Source organism: Macrobrachium nipponense, chromosome 21, assembly GCF_015104395.2.
Source record: "Macrobrachium nipponense isolate FS-2020 chromosome 21, ASM1510439v2, whole genome shotgun sequence".
Lineage (NCBI taxonomy): Eukaryota > Metazoa > Arthropoda > Malacostraca > Decapoda > Palaemonidae > Macrobrachium > Macrobrachium nipponense.
In genome coordinates, this window is record NC_087212.1 from 49,283,333 (window position 1) to 49,308,708 (window position 25,376).

A 25,376-nucleotide genomic window follows, 5' to 3' on the forward strand; every position below is an offset into this window, starting at 1 on the left:
AAATAACCCGCAGGTGTGCCCTTATGGACTGTACGCCGAACAGCTGTCAGGAACAGCATTTACAGGTATGTCGTAAGATTGCAACTGACACCTGTTGTTTATAATTCAAGTGTATTGACTGACATGCCATCCATGTTCCTAGCGATTTATATAGTTGCCGTTGTTCTAGTTTTGTCCTTTTTGTAATATTTCTCGAAGTAAATTCTGAAACCGGCTGCTTTTTTTCAGGGATTATAATATAAATCTGACCATAATTCCAGTTGAAGTTCGGTACTGTAATGTACTCCACGGCGGGCAGCTAAATATCACTAATTGTTAATTATATCCTTTTCAAGCAAGTGTTTGTATACTTTAAAGCTACGTTAAACCGTTCTTCTTGTCTTCTGTTCCCATTAGTTTAGTATACATTTTTTGAATGATGCGTTCCACGTTGTTGTAATCAGCGAATACTGTCCAGTCATTGTGGTAACATTCACATTTGACTCAGCCTCACCTGCTAAATCTAACAGCCTGTAGCATCCTCTACTCCATTTGCTGAAACTTCTAACCACTAAGTCACTTTTGGATCCCTCGTGATCTCTGATCCTTATTTGTTGAAACTTACAGCCTATGCGTGTTTATGAATCATTGACACCTTCTGTTGAAACTCATAACCATAAACTAATTTTAAGGACTTTGTCTCCAATTGTTGAACTTTTGCACCTGTAACTCTTTGTTTCCCGTGGGGGATAGTGCCGTCAGTGCACCTCATGCGGTGCACTGTAGGTATTACGTAAGGTTCTTTGTAGCGTGCCTTCGACCCCTAGCTGCAACCTCTTTAGTTCCTTATACTGTACCTCCTTTCATATTCTCTTTCTTCCATCTTACTTTCTACCTTCTAAAAATTGATTCATTGCAATTTCCGTTTCAGCGCTGAATGACCATATAAGTTCCAGTGATTGGCCTTTGGCCTATATTAAATATAACTTGTGTTGGAAGCTCTATCGCAGACTCAAACAAGCTTTTTTTTTTTTTTTTTCTTTTAAAAATGCTGACTGGCAACGACTCCATTTCTAAACTACTAGAGTAGATTCACATCAACCGTCCATATATGATGTCTATGTCTAGGCCAGTCCCTTACGACGCTCCTGATTGGCTATTGATAAGCCAATCACAAGGCTGGAAACTCTCAGTCTCTCTCGAGAGTTCACATAAGCGGGATGTATGTTCCATCTCTCCTGAGGGATACTTTTGAAAGACGTATTCCTCAGGAGAGGTAGAACATACATTCTGCCTATAGGAACTCTCTCGAGAGAGACTGAGAGTTTCCAGCCCTGTGACTGGCTTATCAACAGCCAATCAGGAGCGTCGTAAGGGACGGGCCTAGACATCAGATATACGGTTGATGTGAATCTACTATAGTTAACCATTGTTCCCCCCATTTCCAACAGCCCCTCGCGAGAGCAACAAGCGAGCTTGGCTGTACAGGATCCGACCGTGTGTTGTTCACACTCCCTTCGCTCCTATAAAACATCCTTATCTCCTCAGCGAATTCGGAAAGAGGCATCCTAACCCTAATCAGGTGAGGTATTTGAAGTGAAAGTTTTTGTCATTCATGTCGATATAGTATTTATTCTGGCTCGATTACATTGGGTTGTCTGAAAATTATGCATATGCTTTTTACAGTTATATTACACTTAATATATATATATAATATATTAATATATAATATAATATATATATATATATATATATATATATACATATATTTATATGTGTATATATATATATACATATATTTATATATGTATAATATACATATATTTATATACATATATATATATTTTATATATATAATATATATATATATATATCTATATATATATATATATATATATAGATTTAGTCGAATATAACTGTAAAAATATGTATAATTTTCAGACAACCCAAGGTAATCGAGCCAGAATATATATATATATATAATATATATATATATATATATAGTATATATATATATATATATATATATATATATAGATATATATATATATATATATAGAGAGAGAGAGACGAGAGAGAGAGAGAGAGAGAGAGAGAGAGAGAGAGAGAGAGTGTATATGTGTGAGTATGTAAAGTTGGATGGTAGAAGAATGGGATTGGTTGACTCAAGCAGTCTTTTGGAATCATGGTTTTAGAAGTAAGAACAAAAAGTGTGAAGTGGCCCATACCAAGGATGTGGAAGAGTGGATAATATTGAAGTGAAATGAGGGCTTTGGATGAAAGAGTAAAAAGAGCGTGTTAGTGAGAGGGATGATGTGGCGATATGAAGGTGCTGGAAGAATAAGAGGGACAGTTTGTTTTGAGATGGTCTGGTAAAGTGGAGAGAGAGGTGGACGGAATTTTGGTGAAAAATTTGTATTTTAGAAATGCTCGGGAGAACGAGGAGTGGGTGAATCAGAGGTTATCGATTGAGCTGAAGGGCCATGATGTCATGGAAGTCAGAGATTGCGTGCCAGAAGGACGTAAGCGTCACAGTTTTGTGCACTGGGTTTTCATCCTCAATTCGGCGGTTAAAGGATGTACGTGAATATGTGCACAAATGTGTAACTAACTTGTTTCAGGAACCCCGACTCAGAGGCTATACTTCAATCCCTAGGAAAGGAAACAATCTGGACTCGTTTCCTAAAGAATCCACTCCCTTAGTGGGGTAGTGCTTTCAGTGCACCTCGCGCCGTGCACTGTAGGTTCTTTGCAGCGTCTCTTCGGCCCCTAGCTTCAACTCTTTCATTCCTTTTGCTGTACCTCCGTTCATATACTCTTTCTTCTTTTTCTTTTCAACCTCTCCGAACAGTTGTTTAATTCCCTGCTGTTACAACGTTTAAACCTGCATTGCACTCAATTTCCCTTACAGCCTGAATGAACTCGTGGGTCCCAGTGTTTGGCCTAAATCTTATATTCCATTCCCAAAGAATCAACTGCTTGGTTGCAGCCAGAGTTGTTTGGCGAAAGATTTGGTTTTCATCTGTAAATGGTATTTTTTTTTTGTCCTTGCGACAGTAAGGAACACATTTCTATATTGTTTGTCCTACCGACTGCAGCTTCGATGGAATCCGTTCGACATCCCGACGGAACCCACCGACTTCGTGAGTGGAATCCGGACGGTGTGTGGAGCAGGGGAACCTCTCTCCCGACATGGCTGCCTCATCCACATCTACGTCTGTAACACTTCCATGGGGGATACCGCCATGTACAACAGCGATGGAGACTTCCTTATAGGTAACGATAATTGATTCTAGTTTTATTCTTTGAGTTTATTTTTTTCATTCAGTGACTAAATTCTTTGTTTTTATTTATTTCAACAGAACTCAGATTTAATGTTGGCTTTTTTTTTATTTTTCCCATAGGCAAACTATATTTGCTCTAATGAATTATAGGGAGTTGTTTTCTGGCTGATACCACTGCTTGAAGAATATTACAGGGTGTTAGGCAAATTGAAATGTTTGTTACCTGTCAGTTTTACTGTAAATTTAGACAAATTAAAATATTTTTTTCATTTGTCAGTTTTACTGTTTTGCTACGTTTATTTTCTGAGCAGTAGATACAAAAATTAGTTCTGGGAAAATGTGACATGTATTGTTAAAGCCTGATTTTTGTGTTTTAAAAGAAGATGATGTTTTTCCCTCACACGTGAAAAAACTAGATACATTTATACTCTGCATTACGGTGGTGTCTCTGTGCGACTTACAGCAGGTCTGACTCTCCGTGTTTATCATTTATGACACCTGATTCAAAGTGATTCTGAATCAGGATGCCAATACAGCGAATCACAGGTGTTCTTGTGACACGTAATTGAAAACTGCTTCAGTCTGCAGCTGCGTCCAGAAACACTTGGTGTGGCGCTTCCGGCTGTGTGGTTTAGATTGGATGTCCACTTGTGTTGATATGAAAGTCTAAGTCTTACGAAGCAGTTTCATCGAGAGTTAATGGTTGTGGCGTACAGTTGCCAGTTTTCTTCCCAGTCGCTTATTTTGTATTGATGAAACTTACACTTCCCTGGTTTGTTGATGAATTAAAGAATTGCGTTTTCGTCTATAATGTGAAGAGATCACGAACTCAATATACCATCGCGCCCGCTTGTTTTTTTTATTTTTTTTTATTTAAGAAGTAGGTTTTTCGTAAATCCATTAGCACTATTCTTGCTCGTCTCAGTCCCTAATCTTATCTGATAATATTGTATGGGAGGGAAGATAGGGAGAGGGAGTGCGGTGTCTCTCGTAAGTGTTCTCGCAACGTATAATTTTTGAAATATTTTTTTGCATATGGTCTTTTAAAGATTTTATGAGAGAGTAAAGTAAATCATGTACGTATATGTTTTCATTCACATGTTCCTTTAGTAGTGTACTTTCGTAACGGAGTCCCATGCAACTGAATGTTCAGTAGACAACTGGTATGAGAATTCTCTAGACCTCAGATTTCCTTAGTATACAGTTTTTGACGTCACAACGCAACTCAATCTGTCAGTGGACTGACTGACTGTAAATGTGAAAGGAAACAGTATCGAACTTATTTCGTATTGTAGCGAAGGCGTCCATGGCTAAGAAGCTGTGTCTACAAACTTACTGATTTATTCAGACAACAGACAGGTCAATAGCGCTTGCGAGCGGAAATGTAGTGCCTGACACGAGGCGAACAAAACTGAGGTCACAGGAGCCCGTGCTGGTATAAGGCCAGCTTAATCTTAACAACACAGTACAATCAAATGTGTTTGTTGAAGGATGGAAAGAGGTGCATAAATGGATGCACAAGACGCGAATGAAGTTATGGTAAATTTAGCTGAAATGCTGGCATTGTTATGCATGCGTTAATAATGATGCATTTAACATAACATTATTATGAATGATGATACATGTACAAAAGATGCTGACGTCAGCTGTGTTTCTTGTTTATGCGTTCTTGGCGCGCAGAGAAGCCTGTGAGGAGATTGGTGCATAGTGCAGTCACTATAAATTCAAAAAATTTACAGCAGAATTATTAACACGTATTCACAATCTCTCACGTAACTCTAGTTATCGCTACGGAATTTGGTTCGCCAGTATGCATTCATTTCTAAGTTGTTTTTCAAAAGGAAACTGTGTTGTAAAATGTTTGAGCACCTTCCGCAGTTCCTCACAAAGGAATGTAATACACCATAAGGGACTCTTAGTCTCTCGAGGGTATTGTCTGATGAAGAATTCAAATAAAAGTTTTTGTTAATCATCTACTCTCTCTCTCGACAGTTCCTCAGCAGGGGCCACTGGACATCACCACGGAATTTGGGCGTCTGCACGTCGAACCCAACGAGATCTGCGTCATTCAACAGGGAATGAGATTCAAAATCGACGTTAACGGGCCAACTCGAGGCTACATTCTTGAAGTGTATGATAACCACTTCGTTCTTCCGAATTTGGGACCTATCGGTGAGTGGCTGGCTGCTGTTTGCTGTTTGCCTTTTGGTTAGAGGTCATTTAGAAATGGAAGAAAACAGGAGGGTGTGACTGATGAGCATTCCCTCTGACAGCACGCTCTGTAATAGTCCTCCCTGTTAACAGTAGTTATGTAAAACTCAAAATGTTCATGCTCATAAATTGAACTGGTCAATGGCTGTCCTTGATGCATTTAATCAGAAATTACATGTCTGTCAAAATGAGTGTTTCTGTTTTATGCAGATCGTGCTCGGTTCATTCGCAGTTCTAAATTAACAACTCATATTCTGTTTTTAAAATATAGTCATTCGATTTTTCTTCTTCCTTTTGATCCGCAAAACTTCGAACTCCTCATAGACCGAGAGATTTTAATTTAGGAATACATTCGCGTGAAAGAAGAAAGCTACAATTGAGGTCAATTTGTAACATGACCCTATTGAATATTGCACTCTCACAACACAACGTGCAATCCATACGAACTGACCCAAGTCACACTTCACGATGCAGATAAAGTTAAGTATATCTTAGTTTAACCAGACCACTGAGCTGTTCAACATCTCTCCTAGGGCTGGCCCGAAGGCTTCGATACTTGTACGTGGTTAGGAACCAGTTGGTTACCTAGCAACGGGACCTACAGCTTATTGTAGGATCCGAACCACATTGTATTGCGAAATAAATTTCTAATCACCAGAAATAAATTCCTCTGATTCTACGTTGGCAGAGCGGAGAATCGAACTCGGGACTACACTACCGAGTCGGTAGGCGCGCAAGTAAACCACTCGTTCAACGAGGAACTTTACATGATGCAGAATGTATGGCTTAAAGAACTGGCGTTATTGTCGTTGTGTTCCACTTTATTTGACAGTTTAACTGTCCGTGTTCCCTGATTTATATAACCTCTCATTCTGAAGGACCTCAATGACAAAATCCCTTTTTTATTTCTTTCATACGTTTTTGTCAGTCTTGGTGGTTTCTGTTTTGAATAAAAAACAAGGAATTGTCCAAATTTAGCTATGAACCCCCGACACCTTAGACACATATTTGTTTTCGAGTTATTCACGTTTAGATTATTTGCAACTTCAGTCATCAAAGTGTAATATTCCGAAGAAATAATTCCGTCATGATACGTTTTAGTAACAGGTGCTCTTTGTCTCCCACTATCTCTAGGAATAGTTCGACTAGTGTAGCCTATTCAGACAGGACTAACCTTCCGCCACATCAAAGCCAGGCTAAAGAGTAATAAGAAAATAATGTTAGGTACCAGGTGTCATCACAACCTGGCGTGAATTGAAAGCCAAACAGGTGTTGGATTTTATCTTTTCTCAACTGGTGGGAGGACTCAAATTAATCGATCACATTTTCTTACTTACTTGCTATTTTTCTCTATTTGAACTGTTGACGTGTTTCGTAACTACAACTGCGAGTGTGTGATCTGTTGACGTGTTTCGTAACTACAACTCGAGCAGTGGACTGTGTAATAAGAATTTAACCTTTTCCCGTTTCGTTGGCGTGTTTGGACCCACGGTTTGGACTCTTGTGAGTGAACACTTGCTCGGAGCTGGAGCCATTTCAGAAGATGCGCAAGATTCTGGATTGGGACATTTTTACAGACGAAGTGACCATATGAATAAATTATCGTATTTCATGCAGAACTGAACTTCAAGTGACGAGAGAGAGAGAGAGAGAGAGAGAGAGAGAGAGAGAGAGAGAGAGAGAATTTATTTGGTTTGCATCTCTGTTAAATATTCAAGATTGGTCCATATCACTAATGAGATCACGGCCATGTAATAACATTGATTATTTAGGTATGATGCTGTACACGATATTAAAAAGAAAATAGAAATAAGTGCTTTTATTCGTTTCAGTATTGATTGCGTTGTGATATTCAGAGTTGAGCAAAGGGCTTTCTATTTCTTATTTATTTTTTTTATTTCAGGAGCCAACGGGTTAGCAAACCCTAGAGATTTCCTTACACCGGTGGCATGGTACGAGGACAGAGAGGTTAAGGATTACAAGATCATCTCAAAGTATCAGGTAATGTTGCCAATTCATCCAGACAGCAAATTCATGAGATGTATGCTAGTATTGCATCAGCCCCAGTTTTTTTCTCTCTCGATTTTTTTGCCATGGCATCTGGTTAGGTTAGGTTAGTTGAAGGTAGATCAGCTATGGGCGTGGGAAACGTGATGAGTTTATTTTAAAGAAAATTCAATGGTTAATTTTTGAAATATGGCGTCCCGCTTTTTTCATGGAAAGGCTCAGTGCTTTGGTTGCATCTCGGGAAAGATAAATAAAGCTTAATATTTTCTTTACTTCAATACGCAGGATTGTGTGTGTCATGCTTTTTGTTGTTTTTTCAAGGATGATTTGCTGTGGGCGTGATATATCTTTTGAAAGAAATTCAGGTGAAGAGAAGCTACAAAGTTATTTAACTCTGTGACTCGGTTTAATGTTTACTTTAATGGCGATCAAACTTGTAGGTCTATGACGGTGAAAGGAATAAAACCTACAGGCCCATGACAATGAAAAAGTCAAGTCTACAGGGCCTTGACGATAAAAATTAATCAAATCTACAGGCCCATGACAAAAAAAATTCAAATCTACAGGGCCTTTACAATAAGAATAATCAAATCTACAGGCCCATGACAATGAAAAAATCAAATCTACAGGTCCATGACGATAAAAAATAATCAAATATACAGGCCCATGACAAAAAAAAAATCAAATCTACAGGTCCATGACGATAAAAAATAATCAAATCTACAGGCCCATGACAATAAAAAAATCAGATCTACAGGGCCTTGACGATAAAGAATAATAAAATCTACAGACCCATGACAATGAAAAAATCAAATCTACAGGGCGTTGACGATAAAAAATAATCAAATGTACAGGCCCATGACAATAAAAAAAAATCGAATCTACAGGTCCATGACGATAAAAAATAATCAAATCTACAGGCCCATGACAATAAAAAAATCAAATCTACAGGTCCATGACGATAAAGAATATTCAAATCTACAGGCCCATGACAATAAAAAAATCAAATCTACAGGTCCATGACGGTAAAGAATAATCAAATCTACAGGCCCATGACAGTAAAAAAAATCAAATCTACAGGTCTATGACAATATAAAATAATCAAATACAGGCCCTGACAATTAATCAAATCTACAGGTCTGACGATAAGAATAATCAAATCTACACCCATGACAATAAAAAAAAATCAAATACAGGTCCATACGATGAATAATCAAATACGCCCTGACAATTAAAAAATCAAAAATCTCAGGTCCAGCGTAAAAAATAATCAAATCACCGGCCCATGCAATTAAAAAAATCAAACTACAGGTCCTGACGAAAAAAAAAAAATAATTAAATCTACAGGCCCATGACAATAAAAAAAAATCAAATCTACAGTCCATGACGATAAAGAATAATCAAATACAGGCCCATGACAATAAAAAAATCAAACTCAGGTCCATGCGGTAAAGAATAATCAAATCTAAAGGCCCATGACAATAAAAAAAAATCAAATCTACAGGTCCATGACAATAAAAATTAATCAAATCTACAGGCCCATGACAATAAAAAAAATCTAATCTACAGGTCTATGACGATAAAGAATAATCAAATCTACATGCCCATGACAATAAAAAAAATCAAATCTACAGGTCCATGACGATAAAGAATAATCAAATCTACATGCCCATGACAATTAAAAAAAATCAAATCTACAGGTCCATGACGATAAAAAATAATCAAATCTACATGTCCATGACAATAAAAAAAATTCAAACAAAACATCAAAATCTAACAAAGGTCAATAGACGATAAAGATTAATCAAATCTACATGCCCATGACAATAAAAAAATCAAATCTACAGGGCCTTGATAAAAAACAATCAAATCTACAGGCCCATGACGATAAAAACAATCAAATCTACTGGCCCATAACGATGAAAATAATCAAATTTACAGGCCCTTGACGATAAACAAAACAATCAAATCTACTGGCCCATGAGAATACAAAAAATAAAATCTGCAGGCCCATGACAATAAAAAATAATCAAATCTACAGGTTCATGACGATAAAGGCAAAAACAATAAAATTTACAGACCCATGATGATAAAAACAATTAAATCTACCTACCCATGACGATAAACGCAAAAACAATAAAAGCTACAGTCGCCTAGAAATGTGTCATAATCTTATTAAATTTTATCATTTTCCACAGGTGTTTATTTTACGTTCGTACTTGATAAATGAGATTTAACCCGGCTGTTGTAAGAATTGTTCCTCTTGGTGGAGTGTTAGACTTAACATGATTTACTACATCGTATGTCTGTAGCTGATAAGCGGTATACAACAGTATTATTTGAAATTACTGTGTATTGTTTTCTTCACAACAAGAGTGTTCTAACATGAGTTGAAGCACTGCGTGTTGCCAAGTACATTCAAGAGAGAGTAGTGCTTTCTGCTGAGTTTTTTTTCTAGGTGGTACAATGTACCATACGTCTCATTGATAACCATTTTTATACGCGTATTAAAAGTGCCATCCGCACGAAAGCATTGTCGAAGAAATTATATAGGCATATCGTCACATAATATATCTGATTGGTTTAAAAAAAAAAGATCGCCTTCTCTTGATTTCCATGAGGTCACTGACATGTAACAGTAACCTATATATCTGTATGAGGTTTATGTTGTCTGACTGCTAAAGGTTTGTTTTCCTTTCAACTTGAAATTACTCTCCAAAGCCACTTGTGTCAGGTACGCAAACTCCCCAAAAATTATTGACGTCATTTTCGTCCTTTTTGACCTTATCGGAGAGAAGCCTTATCTAATCTTGTTCTGGGTACTTTCAGATCTAACTCTTGCCTCAGGTGTGGCGTTCAAAGTTGTTACTTCAAAATGAACGCACGAGGTAGCCTCTTTACAGAAAGAGTTTCTGGAACCATAATTTTTTATTTGTTTTCTTGTAAAAGCATTACGAACATAATCTTTGAAATTTTCCCCTACTTCCATCTCATTTCGTATATTTAAGATCAGTTATTTACTTTTCACCTGCAAAACCACAATAAAGAATTTCTCCTCAATCCTTGAAGGGTCACCTGTTTGAAGCTCTGCAGAACCACTCCCCCTTCGACGTGGTGGCTTGGCACGGCAACTACGCCCCTTACAAGTACAACCTGAAGAACTTCATGGTGATCAACGCCACAGCCTTCGACCATGCCGTGAGTTAGCTTTACAATGGTAAAGTGATCTTGCAGGGTTATTTTTGGAAGTCCTCCCATCGCTCATCATTTAGATTTTAGTCCATCAGGCTGCTGGGCCTTGACAATCTTTCCACGTATGGTCCCTTGCACCAAGCGGGACTCCGTTCAATAATTATGCATGGCGAAGAGTTTTCTCGAATAACTTCCGTTGAATGGATAGGATTCCTTGTTCGTGAAGATTCGTTCTAATTTAAAAGAATAGTTTCTGAGTATTTTTTTTTTTTTTTAAAGAAATGTAAAGGGTTTCTTCTTGATTCAGACAAGTATCGCAAGCCGGATTAAGGTGACGCACCTCACAGAATCATAGGCCTTGCTCTGTTATCCCTGTAATGGAAAAAAAAAAAAAAACTATTGTTCACTTAGCTCGTTTCGGACACGGAGCTCACAATGATAAGAGGAACTGTAAAATAGGCCTCGTTGTTTTAACTACTATAATTTTAATGGAGTTAACTGTAAATATCCGCGGCCATATCACTGATGCTAATTGTGATTAGTGGAAGCTGATGCTCCTCACCACAAACTGAGGTCACTTACAGTTCAAGTGCAGAGGCCAATCAGAGGGAAGGTACAAGATCCAGTGATATCAACTGCGGATATTTATCGTCGACTTCGATAACCACATGAGCCGATGTCTTGCAAAGTATCGGATTACAGACGTTCTTTCTCTGCAATTACTAGATCACTGCTGTTTGGAACTAAAAATCTTGAGCAGTTTTTCGTAATGATCACTTTCATATTCCAACATGGGAATTTTATAAAACAACTGACTTTAATGCAAAGATGTAATTATGCCATTAACCATTTAATTTTTCGTACGCCAAGTAATGTTTAGGACTTATTCTAGACATTTCGACTTTTCATTGCATACTGTTACCGACGGGGACTGTTGTACTATTATTAGGGTAATAAACTTCAGCTAAGTTATCAGTAGTTATGGCTTCTGGCAAACAGAAATGATTTCCTCACCTATCCAACACATTATGCTTCTTCAGACTAAGAGCAGTTGTTGTTCTTGAAAATAATATAAATATAAAATTTATAACATTTTCAATCAACAGTTTTTGCCTTCGAATATCTACCGCATTTTCTTACTATATTTTGAGATGTTCTCGTATTTCCTAAAATTTAGTTTCAAATTTTAAACCATTTCATGTTCTTTCAAATGATCACCACATTCCTTGAAAGCTTGTGTTTTAAGTCAATGGCCTCTGAGACGTTCCCTACGAAAAGGGTTCGTCATTTGAATAATAATGACAAGAACAGCAGGAACTAGCTCTAGAGAAAAACAACACAAATCATTGCCACTTTCAAACCTATGACTACTGAATCGTTGATGAACCCTCTTTGTAGAAGAACTTCCGCAACTTTTTCTGATAGGTTGTCATGATATCTTCCACAGGACCCTTCCATCTTCACCGTGCTGACGTGTCCCAGCGCCAAGCCGGGGACAGCCATTGCCGACTTCGTCATTTTCCCTCCGCGTTGGGCTGTGCAGGACCACACCTTCCGTCCTCCCTACTACCATAGTCAGTACAGCCAAAATGAAGTTATTTAACTGGTAATCTATTCGCCGAATGAAGGGGAGAGAGAGAGAGGACAGGCTGGTCATAGACATTTTTTTTTTTTAAGAAGTTAGGGAAGTGTTCCTGACTGATGGAAACGAAATAGGCGTTCAGGCTCCGAAAAAGATGAATTCCCTCATCTCTCCGGTTTTCATAGAATGAGCTTACTATTATAGATATATGTCGTTGTTATTGCAATCAATCTGCATTAATATCAGTATCATTCGTTGCAGTACATCGTTAATGCACAGTACAATCACACACATACATTATATATATGTATATATATGATATATATATGTATATATATGATATATATATATATATATATATATATATATATATATATATATATATATATAATGCGTATATTTGTCGTATTAACACATGACTTTCGTATATTATATTTTCAAATATTAGGCCACAAATGCCCATTGATATCGAATTCACTCTCACCCAAAAAGAATTATAATTGATAACGGCATACGGCTCTTGCCAGAATTCGAACCTGCTATGCCTTTTGGGTTTGATTTGGGGATAAACAGTGGCTTATTTATTCATCCATCAAGATGAATCATTCTTATTATCGATGCTGCATAGTATTTGAATCTTGACGTCAATTATCACAGAACACCTGTGACTCAGTGACTGCTGTCAAACGTCGTTCGCTACGATGAAGTAAGTTGGTAACGACGACGTAGCTCGTAAGGTAATGTGTCAAGCAGATGACTGCGTGAAGACCCGTTCGTCGATCTGTTCTGTCTGCTTTAAATATGCATGAGGCCTGCATTAACTGCTTGACGGTCTTGCAGATTATTATCTCGTGGAAACGGGAAACTCTCTTGCCTCTCCCTCTCTCCTTATAGAACCACTTTCATTAAAGTGCATTCACCTTCACTCCAGGTTAGCACTCGGGTCTACATATTGCTAGATGTTTCCGGGGTCTTGGAGTGGTTCCATGTTTAGAAACTTATATGAATGGAAGACCGTGAGAAGAATTTTATCTAGATTTTGAATACAGATTAAATTGGCGAATGATATAATTTCCACGGTGATAACGATTCATTTGGTGACTATTAATCACTCGATCAGTCTTATTATTAGCCACCTGATTATGATTAACCTTTTAGCGTTAGCTGACGCAAGAAGGGGTGTTATTAGTGATTTAGCGGTTAAGTAGTAAATTTTGATTAATGTGTACAAGTTTTAAACAGGCTCGTTATGTCGTTTTAGAGCGTTTCATATGAACTGATTAACACCCGGTATAGATTTTGTCTGATTCATTGCGATGTTAAATAACACGAGTACCACATAGGTCTCCAGTTTGATTTGTTTGGATATATATATATATATAGATATATATATATATATATATATATATATATATATATATATATATATATAAACGACGATCCCATTGACATGGTACCCCCAGGTGAGCTTTCCATGAATAGAAACACAGAAACACTAAGGGATTCTGGAAACAAAGCTCAAGGTAGACATTTTTGAACTAGGAGTGATAGAATATTGGACGTCATAGCAACCCATACAGTTAGTTCATTCAATTTCTTTTCTTTCAAGAGAAACATTTTTTTTTTTCTTTTTATGTCACTAGGTTCAAATTAGAATCTGCTTGTTTGTGAGATGGGTGATCACTTCTGCTGGGTCGCGAATTAGGTATTTGTAGCTACCAGAGCAGATAAAATGTTATTTGAGTTATATTATCACTCTTGTATTTCCTACTACTAAAGAATGATGTTAATGTTTAATAACAAAATTTAAAAAAAAAATACTACTCAAAAATTTTTATTTATTTATTTATTACTTTGTAAGAACAGTTCAATGAAAGGGATAGACACAGAAAATATGGACTTCCAGAAATGTTTGGCGACCCCCACCCCACACCCTACCGGTACAGGTCTCTCTTTAGACTTTACACTCGGCAAACTAAGGTATATTTAAAGCATATAACCATATTCTACGCAAATACGTTTTACGTCTGAGTCTGACTATTTTGATTAGTACGTATATGCGGTAAAACTCGTTTGGTGACTGCATTAGGCCATGTAATACGTAGAAAGTGAGAGCCTGAACGAAATAGATTCTCTACAGCCACCGCTAAACAATTTGGGAGTAGCTGATATGTAGAGCTATCGTTTCAATCCAAGATATCTCTCCCTTATTCTATATACCTTGGTTTCATCAAGCTCGTAGGAGCTCTGTTCACAGCAAAAACTGAACTCTGAGCCTGGGAGTAGTTACACACTTGTTTTTGAGTAAAGGCGCTGTCACACCAGCAATATTTCCGTCGATTTTTCATGTTTTGACGACGATTTTCTGGTGTCGTCGTCACGAATTTTCAAATCGATAGCGATCAAATTCAACCCACCGTTACCGTAGACTTTATGGTTTGATTACATCTCGGAGGGCGCGTTTCAAGTCATCAAAAGAAAGATGGAGAGCTTGGTGCGGTGGACAAAGTTATCAGAGCAGTTTTATGAAAAGGTTTCAAGTGGAAAAATTATGAAGAAATCACCATGCGATTCAGGGAAAACTTTCCTGATCTTGCTGATCGTTAATAGTCTCTAATAAACGCTTTCGTTTTCACGTCGTTTTAATCGGGACCGAACCCAAAGACATTTTTTTTTTATTTATTCGTTTTATGCAACACCATAAAACACATAAGAGGAAGGCCCACTATTGCGGATGGCCTTCTGTTAAAATGCATAATTATTTTAACTCTCTTGGAAGTCACAGCTGAGGCTGTTTGTTTACACGTTTTGACGACGACAACCACCGTACGAAGATGAACGTGTGTGACAAACAGGGTACAGAATGACGTCGACTTTTTTGGAAAGTCGACGGAAACGCTAGTGTGGCAACACCTTTAAGGCTTTCTATATACTAGACAATACGTATAAATTAACGGAAAAACTTTATTTTTGCCAGGAAACTGCATGAGCGAATTCATGGGGCTGATCTGCGGCAATTACGAAGCTAAAGATGAAGGCTTCCGCCCAGGAGGGGCTTCTCTGCACTCCATGATGACCCCGCACGGTCCAGACGTCCAGTGCTTCGAGGGCGCCTCCAAGGCGAACCTTACTCCAGTCAGGGTTGCTGATGGGACTCAGGTAATTCTCTCTCTCTCTCTCTCTCTCTCCTGTTCATGTGAAATCTTTAGTATCTAATACTTTCTGATGTAAACTGAAAGATTTCTCACTTTCTCTCTCTCTCTCTCTCTTTCTCTCCGCTCCCCCCCTCAGGAATCTGCCTTATCTAATACTTCCTGATGTAAACTGAAAGATTTCTTCTCTCTCTCTCTCTCTCTCTCTCTCTCTCTCTCTCTTTCTCGGAACCGCGATATATGGGAAAGACCAAAAACAAGGAAAAATATATGAGAAATATAGTAACACAGAATGTGAACTAATAGCGGTAGAATTTGAATATGAAAAATTAATGAATATAGTAATATATAGACCCCCTAATACTAAAGAGTTTGACACAATAATAGAAAAATTGGATGATATATGTAGAAATCACTAGGACTGGACTATTCTCCTATCCGGAGACTTCAACTCTCCTTTCGTAGACTGGAAAGAACGAATGGGAGATTATGGATGTATTTATACATATAAAAAAGAGAGTAATAGTAGTGCAGAAGATAAGAGCAATTCGAAAAGCTATTAGATATGCTACTAGAATACAACATTCAACAAATAAATCACCTGCCAACAAGAAAGGAAAATACTTTAGACCTAGTATTTGTGAACGAGGTGAATTATGTTAAAGAAATAATAGTTTATAATGCGAGTATTTCAGACCACAATGTCATAGAATTAACAGTCCATTCTAAAGCAAGTGAAAACAGAGATAAGCAAGAAATGAAAAAGTGGGAAGGATATGGAAAATACAATTTCTACAGTAAAAATATAAAATGGTAAGAAATAAATAAAGAATTAAACAAAGATTGGGATAACATTTTCATAAGTGATGATATACAGGTAAATACGGAGATATTATATAAAATATTAGAGAAAATAGTGGATAAATATATACCGAAGAAGAAAAGTAAACATTAGTCATGCATACCAAGAGACAGAAGGATCTTGTTCCAGAAAATCAAAGTGGAAAAAGGTATTGCAAAAGAAAAACATGCATGGAAAGTGGTGGAACTAAAAAGTGAGATAGAAAATGCAGAACAAAAGATAATACAATCAAAAGAAAATGGAAAACGGGACTTGGAAGAAAAAACCCTAGTAAATATCAAGCAAACCCCCAAACTATTGTACTCGTATGTGAAAAAGATGAATAAAAGAAGAATAGAAATAGGCCCTCTAAGAATTGAAGGGAGATTAACTAATGAAAAAAAGGAAATATGCAACATAATGGCAGAAAGATATAAGAGAGAATTCACCCCTAGAATTGATAATGAAGATAATGAGACAGAAATAAGTGATGAAAATAGTGAATATTTATCAGACACAGATATTAATGAACCCGTATTGTGCAGGCTATTAATGAAATTAAAAATGGAGCTGCAGCTGGGCCTGATAGTGTCCCTGCTATTTTGTTAAAGAAAGTAGTTCATTCTATCGCAAAGCCACTTGCAATATTATTAAGACAAAGTGTAGATACAGGCAAGATTTATGATGAGCACAAATTAGCATATATTACCCCTACTTTCAAAAGTGGATCAAAACTAGAGGCAAGTAATTATAGACCTGTGAGTCTAACATCACATATTATGAAAGTGTATGAAAGGGTAATTAAAAAGAATATTATGAATTTTTAATAAAAGATAATTTGTTTAATATAGGACAACATGGTTTTGTACCCGGAAAAAGTACACAAACCCAACTGTTAGTCCACCGTGAGAACATATACAAACATGAAAAACTGAAATGAAACAGATGTGGTCTATCTAGACTTTGCAAAAGCTTTTGACAAGGTAGATCATTATATTAGCGTAGAAAATTAGAAAACATAATATAGTGGACAAAGTAGGAAGATGGTTAAAAGAATTTTTACACAACAGAAAACAGATAGTTATTGCAAACGATGAGAAATCGGATGAAGCTAAGGTAATATCCGGTGTGCCACAAGGTACGGTGTTAGCTGCATTACTGTTTGTTGTTATGATCGCAGACATAGACAGTAATGTTAAGGACTCGGTAGTGAGTAGTTTCGCCGATGACACAAGAATAAGTAGAGAAATTAATTTTGATGAAGATATGGACGCGCTACAAAGAGACCTTAACAAAGTGTATGATTCGGCAGAGGTAAATAGGATGGTATTTAACTCTGATAAATTTGAATCAATAAATCATGGAGATAGAGAAGGAAAGCTATATGCATATAGGGGACCTAATAATGAGACAATCACAAATAAGGAAGCGGTTAAAGACCTTGGTGTGATGTTGAATAGGAACATGTTATGCAATGATCAAATAGCAATTCTATTGGCAAAATGTAAAGCAAAAATGGGAATGTTACGGCACTTCAAAACAAGAAAAGCTGAACACATGATTATGCTTTATAAAACGTATGTTCGTAGTCCACTTGAATATTGCAATATGATATGGTACCCACACTATCAAAAGGATATTGCACAAATAGTGTACAAAGGTCCTTTACAGCTAGAATAGAAGAAGTTAAGGATCTTGACTACTGGGAAAGACTGCAATCCTTAAAATTATATAGTCTAGAGAGGAGAAGAGAACGCTACATGATAATTCAGGCATGGAAACAGATAGAAGGAATTGCCGAAAACATCATGGAGCTAAAAATATCAGAAAGAGCAAGCAGAGGTAGATTAATAGTGCCCAAATCAATACCAGAAAAAATAAGGAAAGCACACAGGACATTAATCCACTATGCACCAGCATCGATAATGCAGCGTTTATTCAATGCGTTGCCAGCTCATCTGAGGAATATATTAGGAGTGAGCGTAGATGTGTTTAAGAATAAGCTCGACAAATATCTTTAAAATTATATAGTCTAGAAAGGAGAAGAGAACGCTACATGATAATTCAGGCATGGAAACAGATAGAAGGAATTGCCGAAAACATCATGGAGCTAAAAATATCAGAAAGAGCAAGCAGAGGTAGATTAATAGTGCCCAAAACAATACCAGGAAAAATAAGGAAAGCACACAGGACATTAATCCACTATGCACCAGCATGGATAATGCAGCGTCTATTCAATGCGTTGCCAGCTCATCTGAGGAATACATCAGGAGTGAGCGTAGATGTGTTTAAGAATAAGCTCGACAAATATCTAAGCTGCAAAATATACCGGAAGATGCACTAGCAACTCTCTGGTAGACATTAGAGGTGCCTCACACTGAGGGACCTGGGACACAACCGAACACGATATGTAATAAGGATCTGTAAAGGCTATGGTAAGGTCTCTCTCTCCCTCAGGAATCTGCAGTATCACAAAATACTTGCCTGATTGGTAAACTGAAAGATCTCTCTCTCTCTCCTCCTTCGTCTCTCTCTCTCTACTCTACTCTCTCTCTCTGGAATCTGAAGTATCAATACTTCGTGATGGAAACTGAAAAGAGCTCTCCCTCTCTCTCTCTCTCTCTCTCTCTCTCTCTCTAGGAATCGCAGTACCTATACTTTCCTGATGTAACTGAAAGATCTCTCTCTCTCTGTCTCTCGGTCTCTCTCGGTCTCTCGACCGCCTCTCTCAGGAATCTGCAGTATCTAATATTTCCTGATTGTAAACTGAAAGAGACTCTCTCTTCTTCCTCCCCCCCCTCCCTCCCCCCCCCCTCCCCCCCGCTCCCCCTTCCCCCTCCCCTCCTCTTCCCCGCCACCCTCTTCTCTTCCTCCCTCTCCCCCACCCCCCCCCCCCCCCCTTATTCCTCCCCCTCCCCCCTTCCCCCCCCCTCCCTCCCCCCTCCCCCCTTTCCCCTTCCCCCCCCCCCTCCTCCTCCTCCCCCCCCCTCCCCCTCTCTCTACTCTTCCCTCTCTCTACTCTCTCTCTCTCTCTCATGGAATCTGCAGTATCTAATACTTCCATGATGTAAAACTGAAAAGATCTCTCTCTCTCTCTCTCTCTCTCTCTCAGGAATCTGCAGTATCTAATACTTCCTGATGTAAACTGAAAGATCTCTCTCTCTCTCTCTCTCTGTTCTCATCAGGAATCGTGCAAAGTCTCTCTCTATCTCTCTCAGGAATCTGGAGTATCTAATACTTCCTGATGTTAAACTGAAAGCATGCTCTCTCTCTCTCTCTCTCTACTCTCAGGAATCTGGCAGTATCTAATACTTCCTGATGTAAACTGAAAGATGACTCTCTCTCTCTCTCTCTCTCTTAGGAATCTGCAGTATCTAATACTTCCTGATGTAAACTGAAAGATTCTCTCTCTCTTATCTCAGGAATCTGCAGTATCTAAACTCTGATCTAAACTGCAAAGATCTCTCTCTCTCTCTCGTCATCTCTCTCTCTCTCTCTTCTCTCTCTCTTCAGGAATCTGCAGTATCTAATACTTCCTGATGTAAACTGAAAGATCTCTCTGTCTGTCTCTCTGTCTCTCTCGGTCTCTCTCTCTCTCTCTCAGGAATCTGCAGTATCTAATACTTCCTGATGTAAACTGAAAGATGACCTCTCTCTCTCTCTCTCTCTCTCTCTCTCTCTCTCAGGAATCTGCAGTATCTAATACTTCCTGATGTAAACTGAAAGATGACTCTCTCTCTCTCTCTCTCTCTCTCTCTCCTCAGGAATCTGCAGTATCTAATACTTCCTGATGTAAACTAAAAGATCTCTCTCTCTCTCTCTCTCTCTCTCTCTCTCTCTCTCTCTCTCTCAGCTCAGGAATCTGCAGTATCTAATACTTCCTGATGTAAACTGAAAGATTCTCTCTCTCTCTCTCTCTCTCTCTCTCTCTCTCTCTCTCTCTCTCAGGAATCTGCAGTATCTAATACTTCATGATGTAAACTGAAAGATTCTCTCTCTCTCTCTCAGGAATCTGCAGTATCTAATACTTCCTGATGTAAACTGAAAGATGACTCTCTCTCTCTCTCTCTCCTCTCTCTCAGGAATCTGCAGTATCTAATACGTTCCTAGTAAAACTGAAAGTCTCTCTAAATCTCTCTCTCTCTCTCTCTCTCTTCAGGAATGGCAAGTATCTAATACTTCCAAAATGATGTAAACTGAAGATCTCTCTCTGCTCTGGCTCTCTCCTGTCTTGTCTCTGTCTCTTCTTCTCTACTCCTCGCGGAATCTGAGATCTAATTACTTCTGATGTAAACTGAAAGATGACTCTCTCTCTCTCTCTCTCTCTCTGCTCAGGGAATCTGCAGTATCTAATACTTCCTGATGAAACTGAAAGATGGAATTCTCTCTCTCTCTCCTCTCACTATCAGGAATCTGCAGTATCTAATTACTTCCTGATGTAAAACTGAAAGATCTCTCTCTCTCTCTCTCTCTCTCTCTCAGGAATCGCAGTATCTAATTACTTCTGATGTAACTGAAAGATGTCTCTCTCTCTCTCTTCTCTCTCTCTCTCTCTCTCTCTCTCTCTCAGGAATCTGCAGTATCTAATACTTCCTGATGTAAACTGAAAGATCTCTCTCTCTCTCTCTCTCTCTCTCTCTCTCTCAGGAATCTGCAGTATCTAATACTTCCTGATATAAACTGAAAGATCTCTCTCTCTCTCTCCCTCAGGAATCTGTTTTATCTAATACTTCCTGATGTAAACTGAAAGATGACTCTCTCTCTCTCTCCTGTGAAATCGTTATTATCGAAAGCTTTCTGATTTAAACTGGAAGATGAAAAGCCTGTAAGCGATTTTTTTGCTTCTTCACATTCCCCCGGTATTCAAGACAGAAAGATGTCAGATCCAGCGCTTTTATCGTTATTTAATTTTGTTCCACAGAGCTTCATGTTCGAGACGTCGTTAGGGCTGGCCTTGACCGACTGGGGCGAGAACACTTGCAAGAAGGTTGATCCCGACTACTACAAGTGCTGGCAGGGTCTCAAGAAACACTTCAATCCCAACTGGAAACCTGGCAGCAATTAGAAAAGTACCGTTGGCACTTATTAGAGAGCCACACGGCTTTGATTTTTAGAGATGACGGTAAATATCCCCATCCGATACAATTATCACCAGTACTGGATGCTGAGCAGCATGAGCAACCAATCACGCATAGAGTCCGTGATATCAGATGAGGATTTTTACAGTTAGCTTGAAAGGCTGTGGAGGAATATCATTTTTCTCGCTGCTCACTGCATTTTCAAAGAGAATCACATGGGGAGATGGCAGTGATCTGTCGAATCAGGTGCCTTGTGTAAAATGTTTATCATCATTACCGCTATTACGTTATATTTTATCGGTATCACAGATATTCAATAGCATACTGCAATTCTATTAATCTCTTATCTGACTCTGCGTTCTTACTGGGTTTTATCATCTCAATAAAAATTTCACAAATCTCAGATTAACTTTGAGCTTTTTCTGCTACTCTTAAACTGCTCATGTAGGTAGCACCTATCGGAGATTTTATTAGGGCATTTATACGTTTAGTTTCAAGGCAACAAGCTAAAGGTTGCGAATATATCAGTATCCACGGTATATATATATATATATATAATATTATATATATATATATATATATATATATGTATTATATACATATACACACACACACGCACACACACACACACACAACACACACACATATATATATATATATATATATATATATATATATATATATATATATATATCTGAATGGGTCTGTATAGGTGCTAACCCTGTGCAGATAAACACATTCATGCATATATAAGTCTTTATAACTATTATATTATTAGTATACTATGCCACCATGGTAAGTACCATGGTGGACCAAAGGGTGATCTGAATCTTGGTATTGTGCGTTGGTTCGAATCCTGCCGAGAAGAAAAGTCTTCTTCCTTTCTCTGACATCCTGGATTCAAGGTTGAATATTATGTATTATTAGATACAATATTTAATGATATGCATAATATATACACACACACCACACACACACACACACATATATATATATATATATATATATATATATATATATATATATATATATATATATATTTATATCAAAATGATCTATACTCGTATATATAGACATAAATATAATGTGTGTGCATGTGTAGCTCTCAGCTAACAGTTACTAGTACTATGGTTCGGCCCATTTGCTGCTTAGTGTACGAACCATAGTACTATTGTAGATTCACATCAGCCGTGCATTTGATGTCTAGGCCAGTCCCTTACGACGCTCTTAATTGGCAGTTGATAAACCAATCACAGGGCTGGAAACTCCCAGTCTCGATCTCGAGAGTTCACAAAGGCAGGATGTATGTTCCACCCCTCCTGAGGCATACTCTTGAAAGACGTATCCCTCAGGAGAGGTGGAACATAAATCCTGCCTATGTGAACTCTCGAGAGAGACTGAGAGTTTCCAGCCCTGTGATTGGCTTATCAACAGCCAATCAGGAGCGTCGTAATGGACTGAACTAGACATCAAATGCACGGTTGATGTCAATCTACTATAGTAACTGTTAGCAGAGAGCTACACATTCACACACATATATAATGTATATATATATATATATATATATATATATATATATATATATATACGAGAATAGATAATATATAATATATATATATATATATATATATATACACATATATACATAATCTTATATCCATATCGTTAAAATCTCTGAAATTAATGTGTTGCAGGAATTTGTTATTTTTACTAGTTTACATACTAGCTGCGAACCAGTAAAAAAAAAAAGGAAGAAACCAGTTTGTGAGAAATGTGGAGACTTTGAAATAATGTTTAATATTTTCGTTGTAGTTGTTAGAGAAAGTATTTTTCTATGGAATTAAATACATTCATTGTGCCAATATTTTTGTTAATCTTCGGGGCCTCGTTGTGAAATGTGATCAATAAAGGTCAAACAGAAACAGGAGTTGATTTCCCTGTAGTTTTAATATCCTTGTGGTTACTGGGTAACTGAAATGGCATACTGATAGCGTTGGTTAATCATTCTGGTGTTGGTGTATTGAGAGTTCCTGGAACCTAATCTTGTTAAGTGTCATGTCTGCGGTTAACCCCATACGATACATGCATCTTTTTTAATTTACATAACCACACATTCACACACACAATCCATTTGTGTATAAACACGCTTTACGTGCTTAGATGAAAGGTAGAATACGGCCCCCACTCCCCAGGCCTTCTCTCTCTCTCTCTCTCTCTCTCTCTGTCTGATGGTGTCTGTCTTAACTTACTTGTTTTAGCTCCACCGGTCTCAAGAATTAGCTCTAACTTGAGGTGTGAATCCACTACATAATGTTGGTTTGAATGGAGGACCTGATGAAACACTAATACACTGCGTTTTCCTTTTTACTTATCTTATTAACTGCTTCAGCTTAACCTGGCGAATGGTTCTATTTTACGTAACTTAGGTTAGAAGGATAATGACGTTTTGATTGTTATAGAAGTTCTCTGGGATGAAATTAATACGTATTTGTCAGGACTGATATAACTATCTGCTTGATGCGTGTAACGAACCAGTGGAAGCTAACAGGGCTAAAGCATTGACGTGAAAAAATAATATTTCCATTTTCTTCTTATGAAGGTAATTAGGGCCGTATTTTTAAACTGACATCATCGACGAAGAAGCTCTTCGCGGCTAAAATGGTATTGTGCCGCGAAGCAGCTCTTCGTGACGAAGATGAAGGGAGGGTGAAAATTATTGGAAACGGAGGTTGCCTTCATCACCTCTTCGTATATGTTTTTTTTTAAATTGAAGTTTCCTTTTTCGAATGGTCTTTGACATCAAGGCACAGCTAGTTATTTGCTGAAAAGTTTATAAATTCTCGTGCTGCAATACCCCTTCCGAGATGTTTCATTTTTGGCATTAGCTCGAACGATTACTTGCGACTAGATTCGAGTCTCCCACGCTGCTACGAATGGGTCATGACTGACATAGACAGTAAAACACTTATCTTTTTAGGTAGCTACAAGTCAAAACCTAATTTTGATAATTCTATTTGATTTTGCTGTGTTACAGTGTATTGCAACTACTTAGCTAAAACACCGGCGGAAAAATCCGGCCGGATTATTATAATGTTTTAGTTTAAATTGCCCTGTATTTTAATTCACTTGAGATTCCAGCCATCAGTAGTACGATTTACAGTTTATATACGTATGCATTCAAAACCTTATTCGTTGCGTCTGCTCTCCCAGTATGCGGCGTAGGGAGATAAAGCTTGAGGAATCGAATGATAAAAAACAAGAAAAGATGGATTGCCGAAGTTCTTTTAAATAATGATGCCCACTGTTACTTGGTTTTTGAACACCGAACCACACACACACACACACACACACACACACACACACACACATATACATATATATATATATATATATATGTATATATATATATATATATAGATATATAGTATATATATACTATACACACACACACGTATATATATATATATATATATATATATATATATATATATATATATATATATATATATCCATTAAGTTTTTTTATCGGCTATTTGGGTTTTTTATTCGGCTATGGGATGATCCTATAGAAAAAAACAAAAACAAATGACACTTCCACATATAGCTACATAGTTAACATATTATTGACAGTGGTTTTTGTAAGTGATTGCCCTGAATATGCAGAGATATGGTTAATAATATATGTAGGCGATTAATAGTTTCATTCACCTCTTGTGCGACTTGTCCCATAACCCTTACTCGAGTGTCTCCAATGCATTTATTCGTATCGCATGGTAACCAGGAGTCGTCGACTTCGGATCGTTGCTAAAACACAAATTGGCAACGTTTAAGGCCACCCAACCAATGAAAAGCGTGACGGAACACAGTTAAAATGGTTTTACCATCAACCTATGATCACAAGATCATTCATGACTTGCTTTGGCAGTATATTGGAAGAGAACAGCGCACAAAATCAGATTAAATATAAAGAGAACGTTTTAAAAGTTTGAAATCCCTTCCACCCAATAGGATCATGCGTGTTTTTCACTCGTGGCTGTGGGCCAGCCGAGC

General features: G+C 37.6%; 1 protein-coding gene across 1 annotated transcript in view; it reads left to right on the top strand.

Annotated features, from left to right (window-relative positions):
- Positions 1-21,461, top strand: part of LOC135198022 (homogentisate 1,2-dioxygenase-like) — a 38,467-nt gene extending 17,006 nt beyond the window's left edge. The window contains exons 2-10 of the mRNA XM_064225377.1: positions 1-65; positions 1,431-1,561; positions 3,078-3,255; positions 5,256-5,435; positions 7,378-7,475; positions 10,551-10,679; positions 12,121-12,247; positions 15,233-15,414; positions 21,170-21,461. The exon at positions 1-65 is cut by the window's left edge and continues 65 nt beyond it. Of these exons, the coding sequence (XP_064081447.1) occupies positions 1-65; positions 1,431-1,561; positions 3,078-3,255; positions 5,256-5,435; positions 7,378-7,475; positions 10,551-10,679; positions 12,121-12,247; positions 15,233-15,414; positions 21,170-21,313 (1,234 nt within the window). The 3' untranslated portion in view covers positions 21,314-21,461. The remainder of the gene's footprint in view (positions 66-1,430; positions 1,562-3,077; positions 3,256-5,255; positions 5,436-7,377; positions 7,476-10,550; positions 10,680-12,120; positions 12,248-15,232; positions 15,415-21,169) is intronic.
- Positions 21,462-25,376: the final 3,915 nt, after the last annotated feature.